Below are 19,101 nucleotides of genomic sequence, written 5' to 3'. Positions count from 1 at the left end.
AGTTTAGTGAAACATCGAGAAAAAGACGATTAAGCGTGACAAATTGCGAGTCGCTTGAAAGCCAATATTAATTAGTAATCATAATCGGAAACTTTGCAAATTTATGCAAAGTTTCTATTTACAGTTTATCGTGTATACATTGTAAATTTACTTGTCAGATTTTGAGAGTCGCATAAAGAATATTTTTTATGGAAGGTTATTATAAAAAGAGAAACGCTACAATATTAGACTGTATTTTGTCATTTCGCTTAGACTTCAATTTGTATGAACAGTTATGTATTAAGTACTTTTACATTTATCACATGGTCGATTGCATTTCATGCTGTTCATTTGCCGATAACGCTGAGCATTGAAGTCACCGGATTGAAAATAACGGAAGATATAAACACCGGAGATGTGCGAGTGAGCGCCACTGCTACAATCATGATGATTCACTTTTACTGACTAAAATGATGATTGAATCTCTTGAAACATTGCAAATATTTCCGCCTTACAAATTTAACAACAATTTGACAATAGCATTTCTGCACATATTATGATATATTATATAATAATCATGAGTTATTAAGATTTTTGTTAGATATAATTAAAAGTAGTCTAAATAGTTGAATAAAAATAATACAATTATAAAAAATATAATAATATGTTAGGAGTGTGTGTATGTGTGTTCAAAGACATTCACAAATTTCAATTAAGTAACAATGGAACTCGATCGAATGCCAATATAATGCTTGCCAAGACAATCATGTAGAAAAAGCTTAAAAATTCCTTCTCGTACTCTTATCGAGAGCAACGGCACTTCCGTCACGTAACATCCGCCTTTCCATCACGTACTTTTGTCTTTAGATAGTCACGAGGTCACGGTTTATCGTGCTTATTGATGGTGAGTCGGAACACGAAGCTATGTCAAGTCATATTATTTGCGCCAAAAGTAAATCTCTATTCAAAATAAATAATTATGTTTAACTGTTATCTATACATCTATATATTTTTCCCTTTTTACTCATTAAATTTATGTGTAGAAAGTTTTCAAGGAAAAACTTCTATAAGAAATCAATATCAAATAATGAACTCATGATAAGTTGCGAATCGAGTGAAAAAACTCGAGATATTTTGCAACTTTCTCGCAGTGCAAATACAAAGGGTAATGTAAGATCAAATGATACATGAGTTTAGAGCGCAGAGTATAGAATGCCTGGCATTTAACTAGCAACTATCGCGTGCGCGCGAGTATAAAGGCCCTGAGGCCCGTGAGACCCCTATAACAGGTCACTGCCATCGAGAGAAGCCAGCAGACAAGTTCGAAGCACTGAATCCCTTTACGGGAGAAGGCCAGCCTGTTTATTCGTCCTGCATTTACACGCGCATTAGTGGCATGCACATGTTGCGCAAATCGAATAACCGTGGATAAACGTCGATCTTGCGTCACAATTCATTCAAATGTGTTGGATAGATTCTATTTGTATATTCGTTTTATACATGAGCCCTTTTCCCCCTTTCTTCTCTCTGACGGAAAAGTGTCTCTCCTTACTTTTGTATTCAAAAGATGCGACACGGACGTGTTTTTGTGAGAATCCACTTTTAGACGCACAGTAACGCAACGGTAATCGAATTTCTGAATTACATTATATAAGCAGCGTGCGAATTACGTTACAGGAGAACGACACGAACATTTTGCTCTCAGTACCGTTGCCAGTAACGGTCACCCGGTATATGCCCTGCTCGAGGATGAAGCAATGTTCCGCACGATTGCAGGTCTCATCAGCGGAAGGAACGAGACAGTGACGATTCTCCGTCTTTTATTGTTAATCTCTTCGCTTTACCTTTGCGAAACTGCAATCGAGAATGATTACAGTTTACGAAACTTCTCGAGAGCATTATTGTAGAGAGAATTTGCGTGTTTGTCGCAAAGGTACGTGGGGATTGAATTGTGACGGATGACAGAAAATGCGAATGAAATATAGCGGTACGAATAAATTGAGAATATTAAGATATGTTCAGCATTACGTCTCGCGCGAAAAGACTTTCTCGAAATTATACTTGTGCGCTTGTTGCGCTTTCCTCTGTAAACCGCGATATGTATCAATTTTTTTTTGAACGAAATCGTACCGCATTTAAGAACAATTTCTCCTCTTAACGCTGAAAGTTGATCAACGCGGGCAATCTCTGGCTGTTACTTCTCTGTTGACATATTTTTTATACATACACATACATTTATGTATTGACTTTATACTCTCTAGGAACATTTATAGAAATTGCTTTGGAATAAAAATTAATGCATTGCAATTATGTATCAGTTAATGAATGCTTGATAATCTGAATGAGTGATAACCATAACACACTATAACATTTCACATAATTAATGTAATTTATGAAATCGCAAAAACAGTAATAATATCTACAGGCTTCGTCATTATATTTCCTATATAGATTTGTAATATAATAATTAATTTAATTTTTTAACAAAACAAAATTACATAAAAAAATAGACGATGGCACATCACATAATTTATAATTTACATTTTTTATCCGTCGATAAAAAAAAACTATCTATTTATTTGTGTTATTTGCAAAAGATTTTCAGATATTGAAACTATATCTGCTGATTATTTCCTGCTTTATATCAACGATATAATATGCAAATAATTTTTTGTCGCTAACGGTTCGCGATAAGTATCTCTACAATTGAGTAGATATGCGTATTATGTTTCATCAATTTTTGATGTGTATAAACTGCTTTAATTTATATCCGTGATAAATACTAACGTAGAATGAACTATTTTATGGCGCTAGAATATTACAAAGTGTGCAATTTACACATGTCATTTATTCATTTTTACATTATATATCATTTAATAAAATGCAATTAAAAAACCTCAAATTAAAAAAAAATATTTTTGAAATATGAAAATTTGGCGTATGTATATCATAATAATAATAATAAATAATATAATTTAAACTATTTTTACAACATATTATTTTGCGTATATAAATGTCAGTACGTAAAAACATTTCGGCTGCGAATTATTATACTAACTATATTCGGTCTTGCTGACGTAAACAACAGCGCGCTAATGTTTACTAATGTTACAGCTTTGTTATCATTCACATGGCGACACTTAAGCAATAAAAAGTTTTTGTGCGAAATGCTTTTAAAATTGTTAAATTTCTCTTCTAAACGTAACTTGCGACTAGTATCTTTACATAATTTGCTATTATTTTAATTATTACAATTAATTTACTTTTGATAAACAATAAGAAACTGTATCGCAATAATAATAAAGTGCGTATCTCGTGTAATTGTTCTGCGATTGCAAGTGCATAGTGTCTCGTGATCGTTACGTATAAATGACTAATTATTACGGCTAATTATAATTAATCCTGTTTTTGCACTGAGTGCGAGTGTCACGAAACAGCAAAGAATAAGCAACAGGAGAAAAGGAGACGGTTGGCCGACGGATGAAACAAACAATATGCGGAAAATAATTTATAAATTATTTATCATTTATATCACGTTTAAAATAAACATATCGCTTTTTTTTATTTCCTCGGCAGAAGAAAAGCAACAATATTTACGAGTATTGATTTAATGTCTTTTTTAAGAGTAGAATATTGTATAATTATTTAAAAAATTTTTCTATTTAAATATAATTATTATTAATAATTTTTTAAATAATATAAATTTAAATACAGTCTGAGGATAGCTTTTTTCTGGAAGTTGAAGAAATCATTCTTTACATCATGCTTGTGTCAGAATTTCAACAGGTCTTACGTGTAAATGTCATAAGTGCAGAATTTTCCGAATTTATTTTATAATTGAATATCTTCTTTCGTCGTAATTTACGTAACTGCTGATATTAGTGCGGAAATATACAATTGCGGAATAAATTAAACGGAGCCATACACATATTTCTTCTAGAGTAAGAAGTTTTATATATACAGCTTAAAAATTAAAATGTGTTATCTTAATATAGCAGATAAAAATTTATATATTTAAAAAAAAAGAGAGAAAAAGATGTAATCTATTTCTCAAAAATTGCATAAAAAATAAATTTTTTATAATTATTAATGCTCATTAAATTATTAATAAGATATATTTTATAACAAAGAGATATTTACTGACAATTTTCTATCAGAAAAAGAGAAATTTTTATGTAACAACCAATTTTCTTGATAAATATATTTAATGTACATTTTGATTATGTAAATAAAATATATCTCGTAAAAATATATCTCTAAACACATAAAATATTTCCTTTAAGTTTGTTTTCAAATTTATCTAAACGTAGATTTATTTATCACATCTATGTGCTTACGTGTGTGTGGTGTTCGATAACTTTGGTCAATTAGAGGAGGAAATAAATAATACAAGAACTTGTTATCATAATTATTATTGGTACTGTTATTATCAATATTATTATGTTGTTACTATTATTATTATATTGTTAGTGTGGCATCTGACGCGTAACAGAATAGCATGTACATATGTTGGAATTGTGTTGCATTTCACTACTAATCAGAATTATCTTGTTAACGAGATCCTCTGTTCGTCCCCGCTAACAATGATATACAAAATCATAATTAAATTCATTAAAAATGCGATACATATACAAGCTTCTTTTACTTTTGTCACATACATATACACTCTTTAATTTGCATTGACTGTTCAGTGACATGATCAAATCATTATAAATGCACATCTGCAATTAATTTTAAAATTTGAAAAATTGTTATATTAAGCTTGATAAATAAATATTACTTAATAAATATTACTTACAAGTAATATTTAGTTTATCAATAATGGATTACGTATTAAATTATTCGTTTTTGCAACCTTTAATTATGTGAGCAATCGACAAATGATATTAATATTAATTATAAATTACTTTCTTGTTATTTGGCCTTCAAAAATTGAAAAATATAAATTATTCATATCTTGAAATCTTTCCATTTTCTTTTCTCCTTCCTCATTTTATGAAGCAGGATAAAGATCATTATAAGCACACTGAACGATCAAGGCGCAATACATGAACATAATATAATATAACGCGACATGTCGATTAATTAAATAATTCATCATTTAACAAAAATGAATGCATCAGTAGGGATGGAGCGCGGCGAGACCGAGTCTCGGCGGCTCGGCATAGCTATGACGGTATCTACCAGGTGTCGGAATCATTTCCAACGCTGGTCTGGCACTTTCACGGTCAAGTCCGGGATATCTTTCATGCTCCGACAGTTCCTGATAAGTCGCGCTCCTTGTTCGCAGCTTGTCACGCAATTCTCGCGAGTGCTGCATATGTTCTCGAAACTCACGCATCTGCTTAATGGACGAGATATGACACGTTGCAATTTTAAGATTATATGTACACAGTTAGTGTATGCGCTAAACATACAATTTTTTTAAATCACAAACGCACGATTCTTACCTCTCTCTGATCGACGGGATTTCTTTGATCTCTGAAATCCCTGCCAATCGCCGGATTTTCATAGAAGCTTCTCGGTCGTGGCCTCGAAATTTCCTGTTCAGATGGACGTTCATTTGCATAATGATGAGTCCTGGGTCGCGGCCTGCCTTTATAAGACACACCATTTTCATGATCCAGCGCGTCCGGCTGATTTCGTCTCATTACATGATCATGTGAAGACATGGAATGCATGCTCGTCGGATATTGACGACCGGATCGATCTTCGTGGACTTGTCTGGCCGATTCCACCCTGTGTCAAACACATCAAATCGTTATAATATAATCATTTAATAAAGAATTAATTTATTTATTGTTAGAAACTGATTCAAATTAAGGATTATATTTCTAAATATTCTTTTTATTTTATATATAAATGAGAGTTTAAGGAAAATTTTCTAGGAAAAATTTTACGAAATGTGGACATACAGGATGTCGATGCTAACTGCAATTTCTACAAAACAAACGTATCGAGATCTGCGGCTTCATAAATCTTTCTTGCGGGAATGCATTTGATCGGTGAAAATCTACATGAAACCTGTTCGAATATGGAAAGCTGAGCAGAACTGTATATGTACAAAACGAAAAGCTTGACAACATGTCGATCGCGTTTAGATCCCCAATCTGATATTCTTGAAAACATTACGACTTTTACTCCTTATCGATCCGTGCGATTAATTAATGTTGCTCAATGTATTTCACAGAAACATGCTATATACTAGATATTATTCTATGGAATAAATCTGTTTTCCGGTAAGATAAATCTTTTTCTCTGTTATCTATAATTCTTCTTACACAATTTTATAACAGGAAACTGTTAGCAAAAATAACATGTTTTCTCCATCTCTCTCTACGATCTCTCTCACACCTGTGTACAGGATGATGCTCGATGTCTCTGTTTGGAGAAAACGGGTCTGGCTATGGCCTCCCTCTCCATAGCCCTAAACATTTCCTTGGCATCTTGGAACCTTTCTCTGGGACTGGTCACCTCGCCGGGATTGATTCTCGGTTGATATTGAGGACTCGGCGATCGCTGTCTAAACTCTGCCGCTCGTCGATTCCTGTTGCAGTTGGGTGAAATTCCTCTGTTTGCTTGATTGGATAGCCTTTCGGGGCTTCGCGGCAGTCGCGGCAATGTCAGACTCGATGCAGTTGTTTCCACTTCCGGCAAATAATCATTCTCCTCGTTTAACGCACCCCAATCGTCATCTAAAAATAATTAACATGTAAATTAGGATTACTAATCTTAATCTCACTCTATACATTATATAATGAATGTTCCTCTTATTTTTGACATCAATGTCTTGTTTAGCTCACTAAAATAAAAAATCGATTATTTGAAATCGTAAAAATAATTTTGATTTTGTCATATCTAATATATATTTATAAAAGATAAAATAATATTTTACAAAAAACAATAGAAATAGAGCAATAAACGAGATATGATTGTGTGCGTATTTCATTAAGTGCTACGGTTTTGCTCCTGCAATTGATCTATGGAAAACCGATCGGCAGTAATTCTCGCGGAATCTGGCATTTTGATGAGGTCAAAAAGATTTAAAGAGCAGTAGCGAACTAAGAGGGCACGGAGGAGGCGGAGGAAGATGGAGCAGATGAGGCGATTCGAAAAGACATGAGGAGGTTGAGAAGTGCCTCGGGCTGTGGGCCGAGAATGCGGAACCTTATTCCGCAACGTACAACGGCCTCCCATGAGGTCGACTCATGCACGAATTTATGTGTATCCGCGCCGCTGCTCGCCGTCATCAAGACAGCGTCTCATCATCATCATCATCATCATCATCAACAACATGACTATCATTATCCGTTGCCGTAAACAACGACGACACGGAGCGGCGCTCTCGGTCTCCGCCTTTTCTCGGCCGCGTCGTGGAAACTCGCATTCGGAGAAGAACTCTTTTACGCAACGATCCGCTGTAGAGAGGTGAAATGCCGTTACTGTATTAAGTAAGAATTGAAGGGGTGAAGTCAATTACATGGGATCGTATCCCCGCCATCACAGGATTGTTCGCACTTTCTGCATTTCGATTGTGTGTCGAGACAATGTACGATTATAACAATTGTTATGCATGTTATTTATTATCGTATAATCTATAAAATTGTATATTAATTTATAAAATTGCATTGGTAGCTAATGACATACGATCCTTATCTATTAATTCCATCATTTATATCGATAACGATTTCAGACAGCGTAACGACATACATTCCATGGAAATATTAAATCTCCATATACGCAATATATATATATATATATATATATATATATATATATATATATATATATATATATATATTAAAGGCATCGATGACCGCGTAATTAATTAACGCTGATGTAAAACGATAAATCGATAAAGCTAATCTTCGTCTAGAATCTAAGTAGCGTTAGAATAATTTTCCGCAAAATGGAGCCACGTCACATAAGGTGATGCAGAGGCGAATCGTCAGTATAAGATATGCTCAAAGGTAGTTAAGTGTGTCATGTCGCTTTACACCGTAAGGATTTCTGGTAAGATCGAATGAAGCGTCGTTCACACGCTGAGACGGCAGTGAAGAGATTACGATCAGGTGTTGATCATCCGACATCTGTTGCGTCTTCTTTAATCGGGCGAAACCTAAATGTGAAGGAGATTTTACACGTATCGCAATTCTCTCTCGATATTCCACGGTATTTCATTTCGGAATAAATCAATTTGGAATAAATTAATCATCGATTAATTTATAAAATATTACACGACTAAAACGATTTTAATTATAATGATAGTCAAACATTATCATTATAATAATCATAAGTACGATGATTAAAATTTATGAAACTTTATGCGACCTGGTTAAAAAAGAGCACGTAAGATCTCTCTTTCCTCTCTCTTCACTATTCATGTTTTTCGTGCTGCGACTGATTTTTCTTAACACATCTTGGACCATTCGCTTTGCTTAAATAGCAAAGTCCCGTGAAACTTTGCAATCTTGCTCATATTTATGACATAAAAAAAGTATCAAATATTTGAATTGTTACTCTATATTAAAACTTTACCTTAACATATTATTTGTTATTATTGTGATTTCTAACGCAAGAATCATCTTTAACGTCGCTAAAGGTAGATCTACAAATACCCAAAATTTTTAATTTCCCAATTAATCGAAACCATAGTTCGTAAGATGCCTAATTTCTGTGTAAAATCTGGACGCTAATCGGCGATTGGATGGTTTTCGCGACCTTACGTCGTTCTGGAGGCAGCTGAGATACATGCATCCGTGGTACCTGCCGCTGACACGACGACGTCCTAACGGTATTCTTCTTCCACTGTAACAGGTGCTCAATACAATCTCCCTCTCTTTCTCTCTTCCTTTTGCGTATGAGTTTAATGTCATGCCACGTGTATCTACCGGTACACACGATGCGATTGGGAATATCTTTTTTTTCTTCTCTTCTTTACCTCGAAATTTATTCGGCGATGTTATATGGGTCAGTCGTCCGTTAAAAAACACGTTTCTCACGCGAGGAAGGTACGCCCGAGAAAGACGAGCTCCTTCGCTTTGGATTTCTGATATACGTGCATCGCGTGCATATACTTAATATGCATTCTATCGGTCCGCTTTGTATGAAAGATAAAGTAAGTAGGATGAGTTCATTCGCGAGGCTGCCAATAAAGCATCTATGAGAAAGAGAATCGCCGTTATATACATATAGCCTTCTCTCTATTACTTTGCGCGTCCCCGTTTCTAAAAAGTATATTCTAAACGAAATAAGTTTCTCTTAATTGGATCGTGAGTTTTTAGAAGCCTCCTTCATCAGATACGGTTTGTTATCTGCGGTCGTTCTTTCATTTGGAGTTTTAACCGCGGAGAGATTCGATCGCAAATCATGGAAATCTTAAACGACCGACTAATTATATATATATATATATATATATATATATATATATATATATATATATATAAAGAAAAAGAGAAAGAGAAAGAGCACGAATAGGCTATTAATTTATAAAACGCGGTTTGTTCTGTGTAACGGTAAACTTTCCTGCGTGAGTTTTCGTCGCGCAATAAATCGACTTTCAAAAGGATGCAATTTCGCACGTTTCCCTCGCAACGACGCACGATACAAGCATCACGCAAATGCAACGTTTTCGGGTTCGACCGGGGTGAAAGTGGACAATTTTATTGTTAGCGAGAGCGCGTGATTTATGACAAATTAGGTCGAACTTGATTCCGTATTCAATACAAGGATGAGTCGATGATGGAGCAGCGGTATAAAAAGGAGGAAAAAAGCGAACGCGCTTAAAAACGGCAAGAAACGATTTTTCGTAGCTATCGTGGCAACTGGGTTACGGGGTCGTACGGTTCGCCACTGCCCAGTTTTCTACGAGAGCCGATAAGATTCGAGCCGCACGGACACCTATTTTGCGATTAGAAAGCCCAAATTTTTGTCGGTTGGTATAAATCTTTGATCGCGGAATTATACATTTCCGCTTTTATGCGCAAGAAACGTTACGAAATATTTGTTTAAAACTGCTATCTCCGATATGCAATAATATTTTCACAAAAAGATGAAGAAATTCATTAATTAATTTACTTTCTTTTTTTAATAAGGATAATAGCACACATAAATATATTTTTTACGAGATATTAAGTTTCGATATTTATTATGCCATTAAAAAATAATTTCGTCGATTCCCGATAGTTCTCTTCGCTTCGAGAAGATTGATTATTGGGTGCGCGATAGTTTCCTGAGACGGATCGCGAAAAGAAGAAGCGATGACTTTCACTTTCATGTAACGTCCAGCATCGTCTTGCATTATCGTTTAACCGACGTAATGATGCGTCCAGTCGATAGCAGAGATTATTCTAAAAACTTTCCATTTCGCAATTAGCCGCAAATTGCGTAACAACTCCAAAATATTTAGCGCATTCGTTAAACATTTACATAACTACGATCCTTTTTTTGTTCCTGTCGATCTCATTTTGTCTTCGAGTTTTGATATTTTTATGTCGTGAAATTTTTGGATCTTTAAATATAAATTGAACAAGTTATTCAACTTTCAGAACTTAACGGCTATCTCTCACAAGGCAATAAATTTAATTACCCCAGAGAATTGACACGGTATAAACTTTCCATTAAGTATGTCAAATAAGAAATACGTACAGATCGAAATAACAATTTCGTGATAATCCACGCTTACGTCCTGAAAACCTATTTTCACGGCCGTGTAATACCCATCTATGCAATTACTCTGAAAGACCATATTGGCCAATAACGCAGAACTTAAATGAAACACAAGTGTAATAATAATCGCAGCCAGTTTCACATTCGCTAGATGCAATTGTCATGCACGCAGTCAATTTTACGCATGCTCCTCCGTTCATGCTTTCTTACTTGAAATGGGATGTTGCACTGTAACTTGACGCAACGTCGGAGAATGCTCTCAGACTTTACATTGCAACGACCTACTTGCTAATTTCATACATGTGTCTTTTAATAGTAACAAAAATTCTAGCTTGTCGAAGAGAGATCTTTGGCATATTGCTTTGCTCGAGAGATAAAATTGTCAAACAATATTATATAAAATTAAAAACTCTTTATATTTATATAAAATTTACGAACAAAATGATGCTTGAATATTATATGTAGAATGAAGAATTAATTTTTAATAAAACAATAAATTATTTCAAGAACCCAGGCACAATTCTCGCGTACGAATTTTATAGGACAAAGATCACTCACCAGAAGAGGAATCTCTGGACGGTCTGGACGGTCTCTGGCTGAGGGGATGATGTGTCTGATAAGGTGGTGGCGTTGCCGCGCTATCAGATCCTATGCCACTGCTAGCTGCGCTCCTCGTGCCACCCCTGTCAATGGCCGTGCTACCACCTACAATAGTCTGATTTAAACAACGTCTAAACTCGATGCCAGCCAAGTTGCCACGGTGTCTGTGGACGGTGTCATAGTCGCGCGGCGGCAGTAATATCGGACCGACGTCATTGTCGTCGGAATTACCTCTGCCTGAAACACGATTGTTTGCTGATATTCACGTTGCCTTGACACGTATTCGAATGAGCGCGGATTCTTTAGCATTCGTTCTCTCGCGCAGTTAAAATCAGCGATTGCGAGAGTAGCGTTTGATATAAATATTAATGAAAAAAATTAAATAAAATTTTCAGACGATGAATCTTATTATGTATAATTCTCTCTTTCTAATTTTTTAGAAAATATAAAAAGAATATTTATATAAAATTTTACACATTTATCTCATACGATATAATATTTTTATACGATGTAATACGATGTAATATTTTTCCAAATATTCCACTTGTACACGCTGACATACAGAATCTCGTACAGCGAAATATTAAGGGAGACTTAAAGGAGGCATTCACCTAATTTCGCCCGCAGCTCTGCGGCCAGAGACTCGTAAATGGTCGTGGTTTGGACCGGATCGTGTCTGAGCTCACCGCTGCCTTCAGAAGACTCGGACTCTCTGGTACTTCGGCCATCGCTGCCTAGATTGCTGCGGATTCTGCCTTCGCTCGCCGTGACCCTGGCCAAATTATCCGTGTGTGATGCCAACGCTTTCAACTGTCCACCCAACAATTCGGCGGTCTCAACTGAATCGCATCTAAAATTCCCAAAAAGCAAGGCGAAAGATAAAAAGAAACCTTGTTTTTAAAGTCTTAAAACGACAGAGAAATAAAATCTCGAAGAAATGATCTCGTCCTATCAACTTTACATTGCAGATGCTTTTATGTGTGTATGTATGAGATTTTACTTGTTTTCACGCAGTATCGCATGAAAACTCTACCGGGTGTCTTAAAACAATTTATTACCGACAAGACAAAGATCGAATAAACAGACTACAATAATACTTCGGTGTAGAACATGAGACGTGTGGGATCAATCTTTATTCTGCTTGCGAAAAATGCTTGTGGAAAATGCACATTATATTTTTATATGTAGAAAAATTTTTTCCCATTAGATTCCTGCCTGTTCCTTCTTATTCAGGTCATCGGTATACTTAACGAAATTCATCGCTGTATATAATTATATATATATTCATTCGAGAGCTCTCTATACTATAAAATGTTCTTTAACGGGACTTTCATTGAGCATACCAGAGAGATCGCGCGCCTTCGCGGTTACTTCGATTTAAACAATCGCTGTCGGTGCCGCGGTTCTCGCATAGAACGGCCTTTATAATACTGTTTCTCTCTTTGCAGCCGTGCTCATAAAATAAAATCCGAAACCACTTTCGAGATTCAAGCAATTCACAAGTATACTTGAATGATTACTAAAAGGACAAAGTACGGAAAAATTATTAATTATTACGAGAAAAAATTTATTTTTAATCAATATTAAATTGTATCAAAAATATAAATTTTGATTTCCAAAAATTAATTAGCTTAATTCAATGAGTATTTTATCTTTTGTTCATTATTCATGTTAGTCTGCGGAATAAGTTTTCTGACCTGTATGCGTGCACGTGTACAGGATTGTTTGTTGCAGGATTCGGCAGAAGGAGAGTCGCGGCTACGATGTCCTCCCGTTGCACGGCTGCCAGCACCGCGTGACCTGGTACCAAGTGTTTCACCGCCGACCTCGTCGAGCCACCCGGGTGAACCGTTTGTATAATCTTTAGACCTTTGTTGCTCACCTATCGAATATAAATGCATCGCCGTTCACGTTACCTGCGTTGCGGAACGCGCGCTCCCGCGTTTCTTGCGCAAAACCCAGCCTTTGTTTGCATCTCGCGAGATATCACATTCCACACGATCGTTCCAACATTTAATTTTACAGCACACGAGAAATAGTGAAGGTGGATTAAAACAGTAAAGATATATACAGTATTTCTTTTTTTCAAAATGAAATTTTTACATAAAAATAACGTTGCATGTATCGGGGAGAGAGATGACAGTAAGTAATTAATTCATAATAATAAAACAGTTTCTCGCATCGTACAATTTTAGTTCTCTCGATAGCCTTGTTCTTTATCTCGCATCCCGCACACATTCGTCCTTGTATTTAAAGAGAATTATGCGAGAGCAGATATATGTGAAGAGGAGTGTGCGCCGCGTAAATCTCTCTCTCTCTCTCTCTCTCTCTCTCTCTCCGCATAACGTGTTCCACTTCGCGAAAACACTTAATTACCGCGCTGTCGATCATCGCGACGATTCAAATTGCTGAAATGCTCGCGAGACCGGTTATGAATATCTGCCACTTACGGACAATCCCGTAGACTTTCTCGCATCGTCTATGCCCCGCGGCCAGCGCAATTGCACTTACACAATAATTAGATGGATCTCATTTCATAACGTGTCTTTTTCTACACGGTATTTGTATGTGCCTTGCGCGGCGTAATTTCGACCGAAGAGCGAACAAGCAGAAGAAAAGGAAAAAAAAAAAAAATAAAAGAAAAATGAAAGGTTTATATCTTTATCATATTTGTGTACATTTTCTTGCTTGAGCATATATATATTTGGCGATTAATTTTGAATGAATGATTGTCGCAAATACAGTTAGAGAAACTTAATTAATTGTTCTTGTTCAATCACAAACCGTTTATGCATAATAATAATAATCTTCTTTTAACAGCATGCGGTCCGGCGCATCTGGCGCATTCTATACAATGCAACGTAGATTAAAAATATGCGAATCATTACAAAGAACCCGTTTGCTTTATTTGACGTTATTAATGAGCGTTGAATTATTCTTTATACTGTTTAGGACCGACTTGAGCTTAGCGAGCTTTATTGCATCATGCGCCGGCAGCAAATGCGATTTCTAAACGAATGAGCATATCCTTTTTTAGACGCCACTTGATATGCGTCGAGAAGCGCATGCCACGTGCTAACATTTTTAACAGTCACGAAACACAATTTTGGCACCGCGCGTTTGTTTTCTCTTTTTTCTATTCGAAGTGATATGTTAGTACTGAACTCGTTTTTATAAGATTCGGGTCAGTGAATTTATTATTATTTTCATTCGCTCCTCGAACACGTAACGTTACAGATACGTAAAGTTTCATGCGCTTTCAGGAAATAATTTCATTGTACATCTCTCTGTACTGTAACTATCGGAAAAGAAATGTATTAAACACAAATGTAAATGTATATATATATATATATATATATATATATATATATATATATATAATGTAATATTTTGTAACAAGAATATTTTTTTTATTAATATTAATTGAATAATCAGAAATTTTTAAATAGAAACTATTGAAACGCATCATGGACAACTTCATCTCTTATCGCGAACATGAGATCCATAAAAGTTAATGCATCTTTCTTCAGCTCTACAATTATAGAAAATTCCCACGTTCCAATATACACTAAAGCGTCGCTAATTCGCGTCGTCCGTTCCGTCGCGATCGATTGGACAGAAAACATGGAAGATCATTTCGAGGGAATCAAACTGATTTGAATGAACCTGCGGTTTAGATAAGGCTGAGATTTTTATAATCACTGGCGACTGCTTTTTCATTTCTGGCAGTGCTGATAAACAGGGATAAGAGAAAAAAAAGGAAGTTTATACGATCGGCACGAATTTCCAGTTGCGCGCGTCGTCAGTTAATTCCTTTCCATTTAAGATATTTTCGGCCCGTACTGTCGAAACCGGATTTCAGGATGGTACCACTCACCTGCAGTGTGACCTTGAAAGGTTCTTGAAGTCGTTCCCGCTCCAGCAGGTAAGCTATGGCACCGGGCATCGCGTCCACCCCCTTAGCCTCTCTCGCGCCAAGATACCAAACGTAATAGAAGCTCTTCTTGACATCCTTGTTACTTCTCAGGCGTAGGGCCATCACTCACTATGTTCACGGAGAAATAAATTAACTTTATCATTTTATTCACAGGCAAGGACTCGTCATTGAGGAAACGGATTATGAAACGGTAAATGCACCGGATAATGAACAATCCGTTATTACGGACATATTCGACATTTAATCGAAGCACTCTTTATACGAGTGCCTGCCAATTTACTTGATTTACAATTTAACAGTCTTTATTTTATATTTAAAATAACTGAGAATTCTCTCCATTGTATTTCAGTTTCTAATGTAATGTACGAAAATTTAATTCGCATTGCTCTTTTGCTAGATAAATAAATATAATTAAACGGCGTAACAATCATTTATTGCTTGGTAAAAAGACACACCCAATTGATAGAACTATTGATATAAAGCGATAATAGAGCATGCAAGAGCTCGTTATTCTTAATAGCCGCGATAATATTTTTTATTATTTTTTATTACGAACTGTGAAAAGTTTTACCAATAAAATTGAATCAATAAAAAAAAATTGGGATTAAGTTACTATGCAGCAAACATAATAATAAAATTCTTTTCTACGTAATATATAACAGATCGAGAACATAGAAAATTTTTCAATATCTATAACTAATTATTAAACGTATATTCAGGCGTGGAAGCAACTACGGAAATTGCGCGGATAATGTGTCGTGATTGTGTAGAACATAAACAGACAATTTCCTGCATAATTTTTATTTAATTATACACTTCATCTCTCTCTCTCTCTCTCTCTCTCTCTCTCTTTTTCTCTCTCGATTGAAGAAAAACGTCAATTTTCCACGAGCTAAGCTTTTACCATGTCTACCACGCAAGCAAGCCTGTTGGTTCATCTACTTCCTCAATTACTTTCACGCTTAAACCCGTTTCCACGTTATCCATCTCGCGGTGAATCGTTTCCCACTAATCCTTAACGACGATGGTGCTTTACAACGGAAATACTTTACCAGTTGGAAGCGTATCGATAGATATCAACTGTTGAAATAAATCATGAGAATTCATATATTTTTCACGTAAGCGCAATCTTGATAAATAGCAATTTTTGATATTCTCTATTATTGTTGTTCTTACAATAATTTTGTATAAAATATTTTTTATATTACCGAGAGGATATCTTTCGGTTTGCTGATATTTTATTTTTTAATAATCCCAGATTAAATTTTGATACGCTTCTCTTTCTCCCGATCTTTAACTTAACATTTGTAATATTCATGCGCAACTACTTAAACGTATTTTGCACGTCTTCTTTTTTGACGCCCGCTGAATTTTAAATATCTTGATTGAATCTTTTTGTACGTCTTCCTGTATTCTTTCAAAAACACTCCCAAAAGGTTTTTAATAATTTGGTCAAGATTTTTTTTTTTTAATAAAGGGTATTAATTAATCTAAATTTATACATTAGGCATCTAAAATTGGTTACCAAATACAAAGATAATTTTGTTTTAATTGTAAAGAGAAGAAAAGATAGACTATGTTTCTTTCGAAACATTGAGACAATCCTGGACATTTAAGGATGCTCATCGCCGAGATCGAGTTGCAAGGTTGGTAGCCCTACGCGATAGCTCTAGTCCCTGCAGCGGACAGACATCGGGGCCCTATACTACTCTACTATACATCGCCACTTGCCTGTATATATGTCGGCGATTTTCGCCTCTCCTTTCACAGCTATCTTGAAGAAAATCCGCAAAGTCGAGGACTTCTCGCACAAAACACGCGCGTGCCGCACACGTCATATACACATGACTGCACGAATACAATATGCACACCTGTAACTCGCTGTCTCTGACAGCTGCGGGAGTCTAATCACTTTTTCACGCACGGGCCGTAAGAGCACTCCGTTCTGTTGAGCGACGCTCGTCGATCTGAACGAAGGGAACGGAACGAAACGGAACGGGGAGCCCAGCGGGCCCCTCGGCTCGAGAGGCGAAATCGGCCTTCTCCGAGGCCCCTCGGCTCAGCTCGCCGACTTGTTGCGCGGCGAGGATGTACCGAAGATTATTTCGGCATGTTGAATATACGTTGAATAATCCACTAGAGATATCTAAGATATTGAGCATGAGCGAAAATTAAAGAAGAGGGAATAATATGATGGGAGAGAAGAGAGGGAATAATAATGATAAGAGAGAGAGATTGACTTTTACGTATGTCCGATTCTATGGCGGCCTTTCACGCTTGTATTCTGAAGGTCCCTGACATCTCCCGATCTTCTGCCCTTTCTCTCCTAAGATCTTCTTCTATCTCCGCTCTCTGTCGCTGACTGCCACACCTTCTCGAAGATCGACTCGAGATCGACTGCGATAGTAACACGTCCCATACTCGCAAAGAGAAAAAAAGAGGATTCTAATCGACGTTGTCAAACAGATTCCGTCCTGAATTCGTGCCTTGGTTCGCCTTCGCGAACTCTCTTCGAAAGAGAAGGAGAGAGAAACGCATCTATCTTTCTCTTTTATTGGCTCGTCGTTCCTCCTTTTGCTCTTTCTCCAACGACATCTTCTTCGATTTATCTACCTGCTTGCGTCTGTCTACCTTGCCCGGGTTTCATCTTCTACCTGCTTTTTTTAGAATCTTTACTGCACCAAGTAGCACAAGTTACTAAAAAGGAAAAAAGAGAAGACCATCTTCATCTTTTAATTTCTCCTTCTTCGAGATGTAAAATTTTGTCAATCAATGTCTTTTTTTCTTCTTTTTGTGCATCTCGCTTGCATTCAAAAATTTCACAAAAACACGCTCGAAGAAATTTCCAACATGGGACTATTTCGCCCTTTTGCATTCACTATGTCCGTATATAGACATGGCATTCTTTTCATCTGACGTCAGATTTTACAGGACTCCACAATTAATAATCGATGATTTCAAGTAGATTAGATGTCTCATTTCAGAAGCAATATTGCTAATCTGCAGAGGAATCGCGGAAAAAATTAACGGATTGTTTAAACGATTTACTAAAATTAAACGATTGATTGTGTAATGGTTTAATTAGCAATTTTAATTGAATAAATTATATAATGCCCGAGATTTGTCCAATGATTTAACAAATATTTGCAGTCTTGTGTTACGATCTTGATATTGCTTCACCATTTGATCACGCGTGGCATTTTATTTTCAATGAAAATCATACATAATTCACAAATACCGTAAACGTTGTGCCTATCTTCTTTTGTAACGATTTATTTATAGAAGATTCTCTAATACTTTATACAATAGTACTTTTTTACAATCTCTTGCTTCTTCAGGAAGAAGAAACATGTGGCCATCAAAAAAGTTGCAAGCAATAGTCTTTATCCGAAAAAAGTGATTGTTACAATTGAAGATTTTAAGTTGAAACAATCTGTGTAAGACAATGATAAATCGTGATAAGCAAATTATTTGATAATTTCAACATGTCAATATACAGAAAAAAATTATCGTAAAACGGGTTCTCTTGAGACAGGAAACATGCTATTTTATAGCGGCGTATGCGTCACCGAGGGAAGTTCAATCTAATCAACGTAACGGCTTGTAGCATTTTTCCGGACAATGCGCTGTGAAGAGAGTTCATGGAAATTAGTTTTTGCGTAACTTAACATAATACATCTCGATATCTAATCTCTATGTTATGGGTAATGGAAGATTGGAAATGATTTCTGAGAACATTAAAATCAAACGTAAAGAAAATGCACACGATCGATAATGAGCTCTTATGCAGCTTGTATGAAGCAGTAATTCTAGTCATAACAAATGCATTTTTTTAAATTAGAAAATTTTAATATAGAAATATTGAGCTTAAAAAAAAATAAAAGATTTTTTGCAAGAAATAGATTTTGATAAATTTT

The 19,101-nt window shown here is 35.7% G+C and overlaps 1 protein-coding gene across 1 annotated transcript; it reads right to left on the bottom strand.

Annotated features, from left to right (window-relative positions):
• Window positions 1-4,375: 4,375 nt before the first annotated feature.
• On the bottom strand, window positions 4,376-17,155 carry LOC126854958 (zinc finger CCCH domain-containing protein 13). The gene is given in 9 exon segments (XM_050602174.1): window positions 4,376-5,320; window positions 5,430-5,718; window positions 6,334-6,363; window positions 6,365-6,674; window positions 11,206-11,484; window positions 11,859-12,097; window positions 12,945-13,129; window positions 15,125-15,288; window positions 16,912-17,155. Coding segments are annotated over 9 exon segments (1,719 nt in total). The 5' UTR covers window positions 16,913-17,155; the 3' UTR covers window positions 4,376-5,098.
• Between the last annotated feature and the right edge of the window lie 1,946 nt (window positions 17,156-19,101).

This window comes from Cataglyphis hispanica, chromosome 1, assembly GCF_021464435.1.
Source record: "Cataglyphis hispanica isolate Lineage 1 chromosome 1, ULB_Chis1_1.0, whole genome shotgun sequence".
Classification (NCBI taxonomy): Eukaryota; Metazoa; Arthropoda; class Insecta; order Hymenoptera; family Formicidae; genus Cataglyphis; species Cataglyphis hispanica.
Note: the sequence above shows the minus strand (reverse complement) of the source record. Positions and strands in the feature narration are given on the sequence as shown.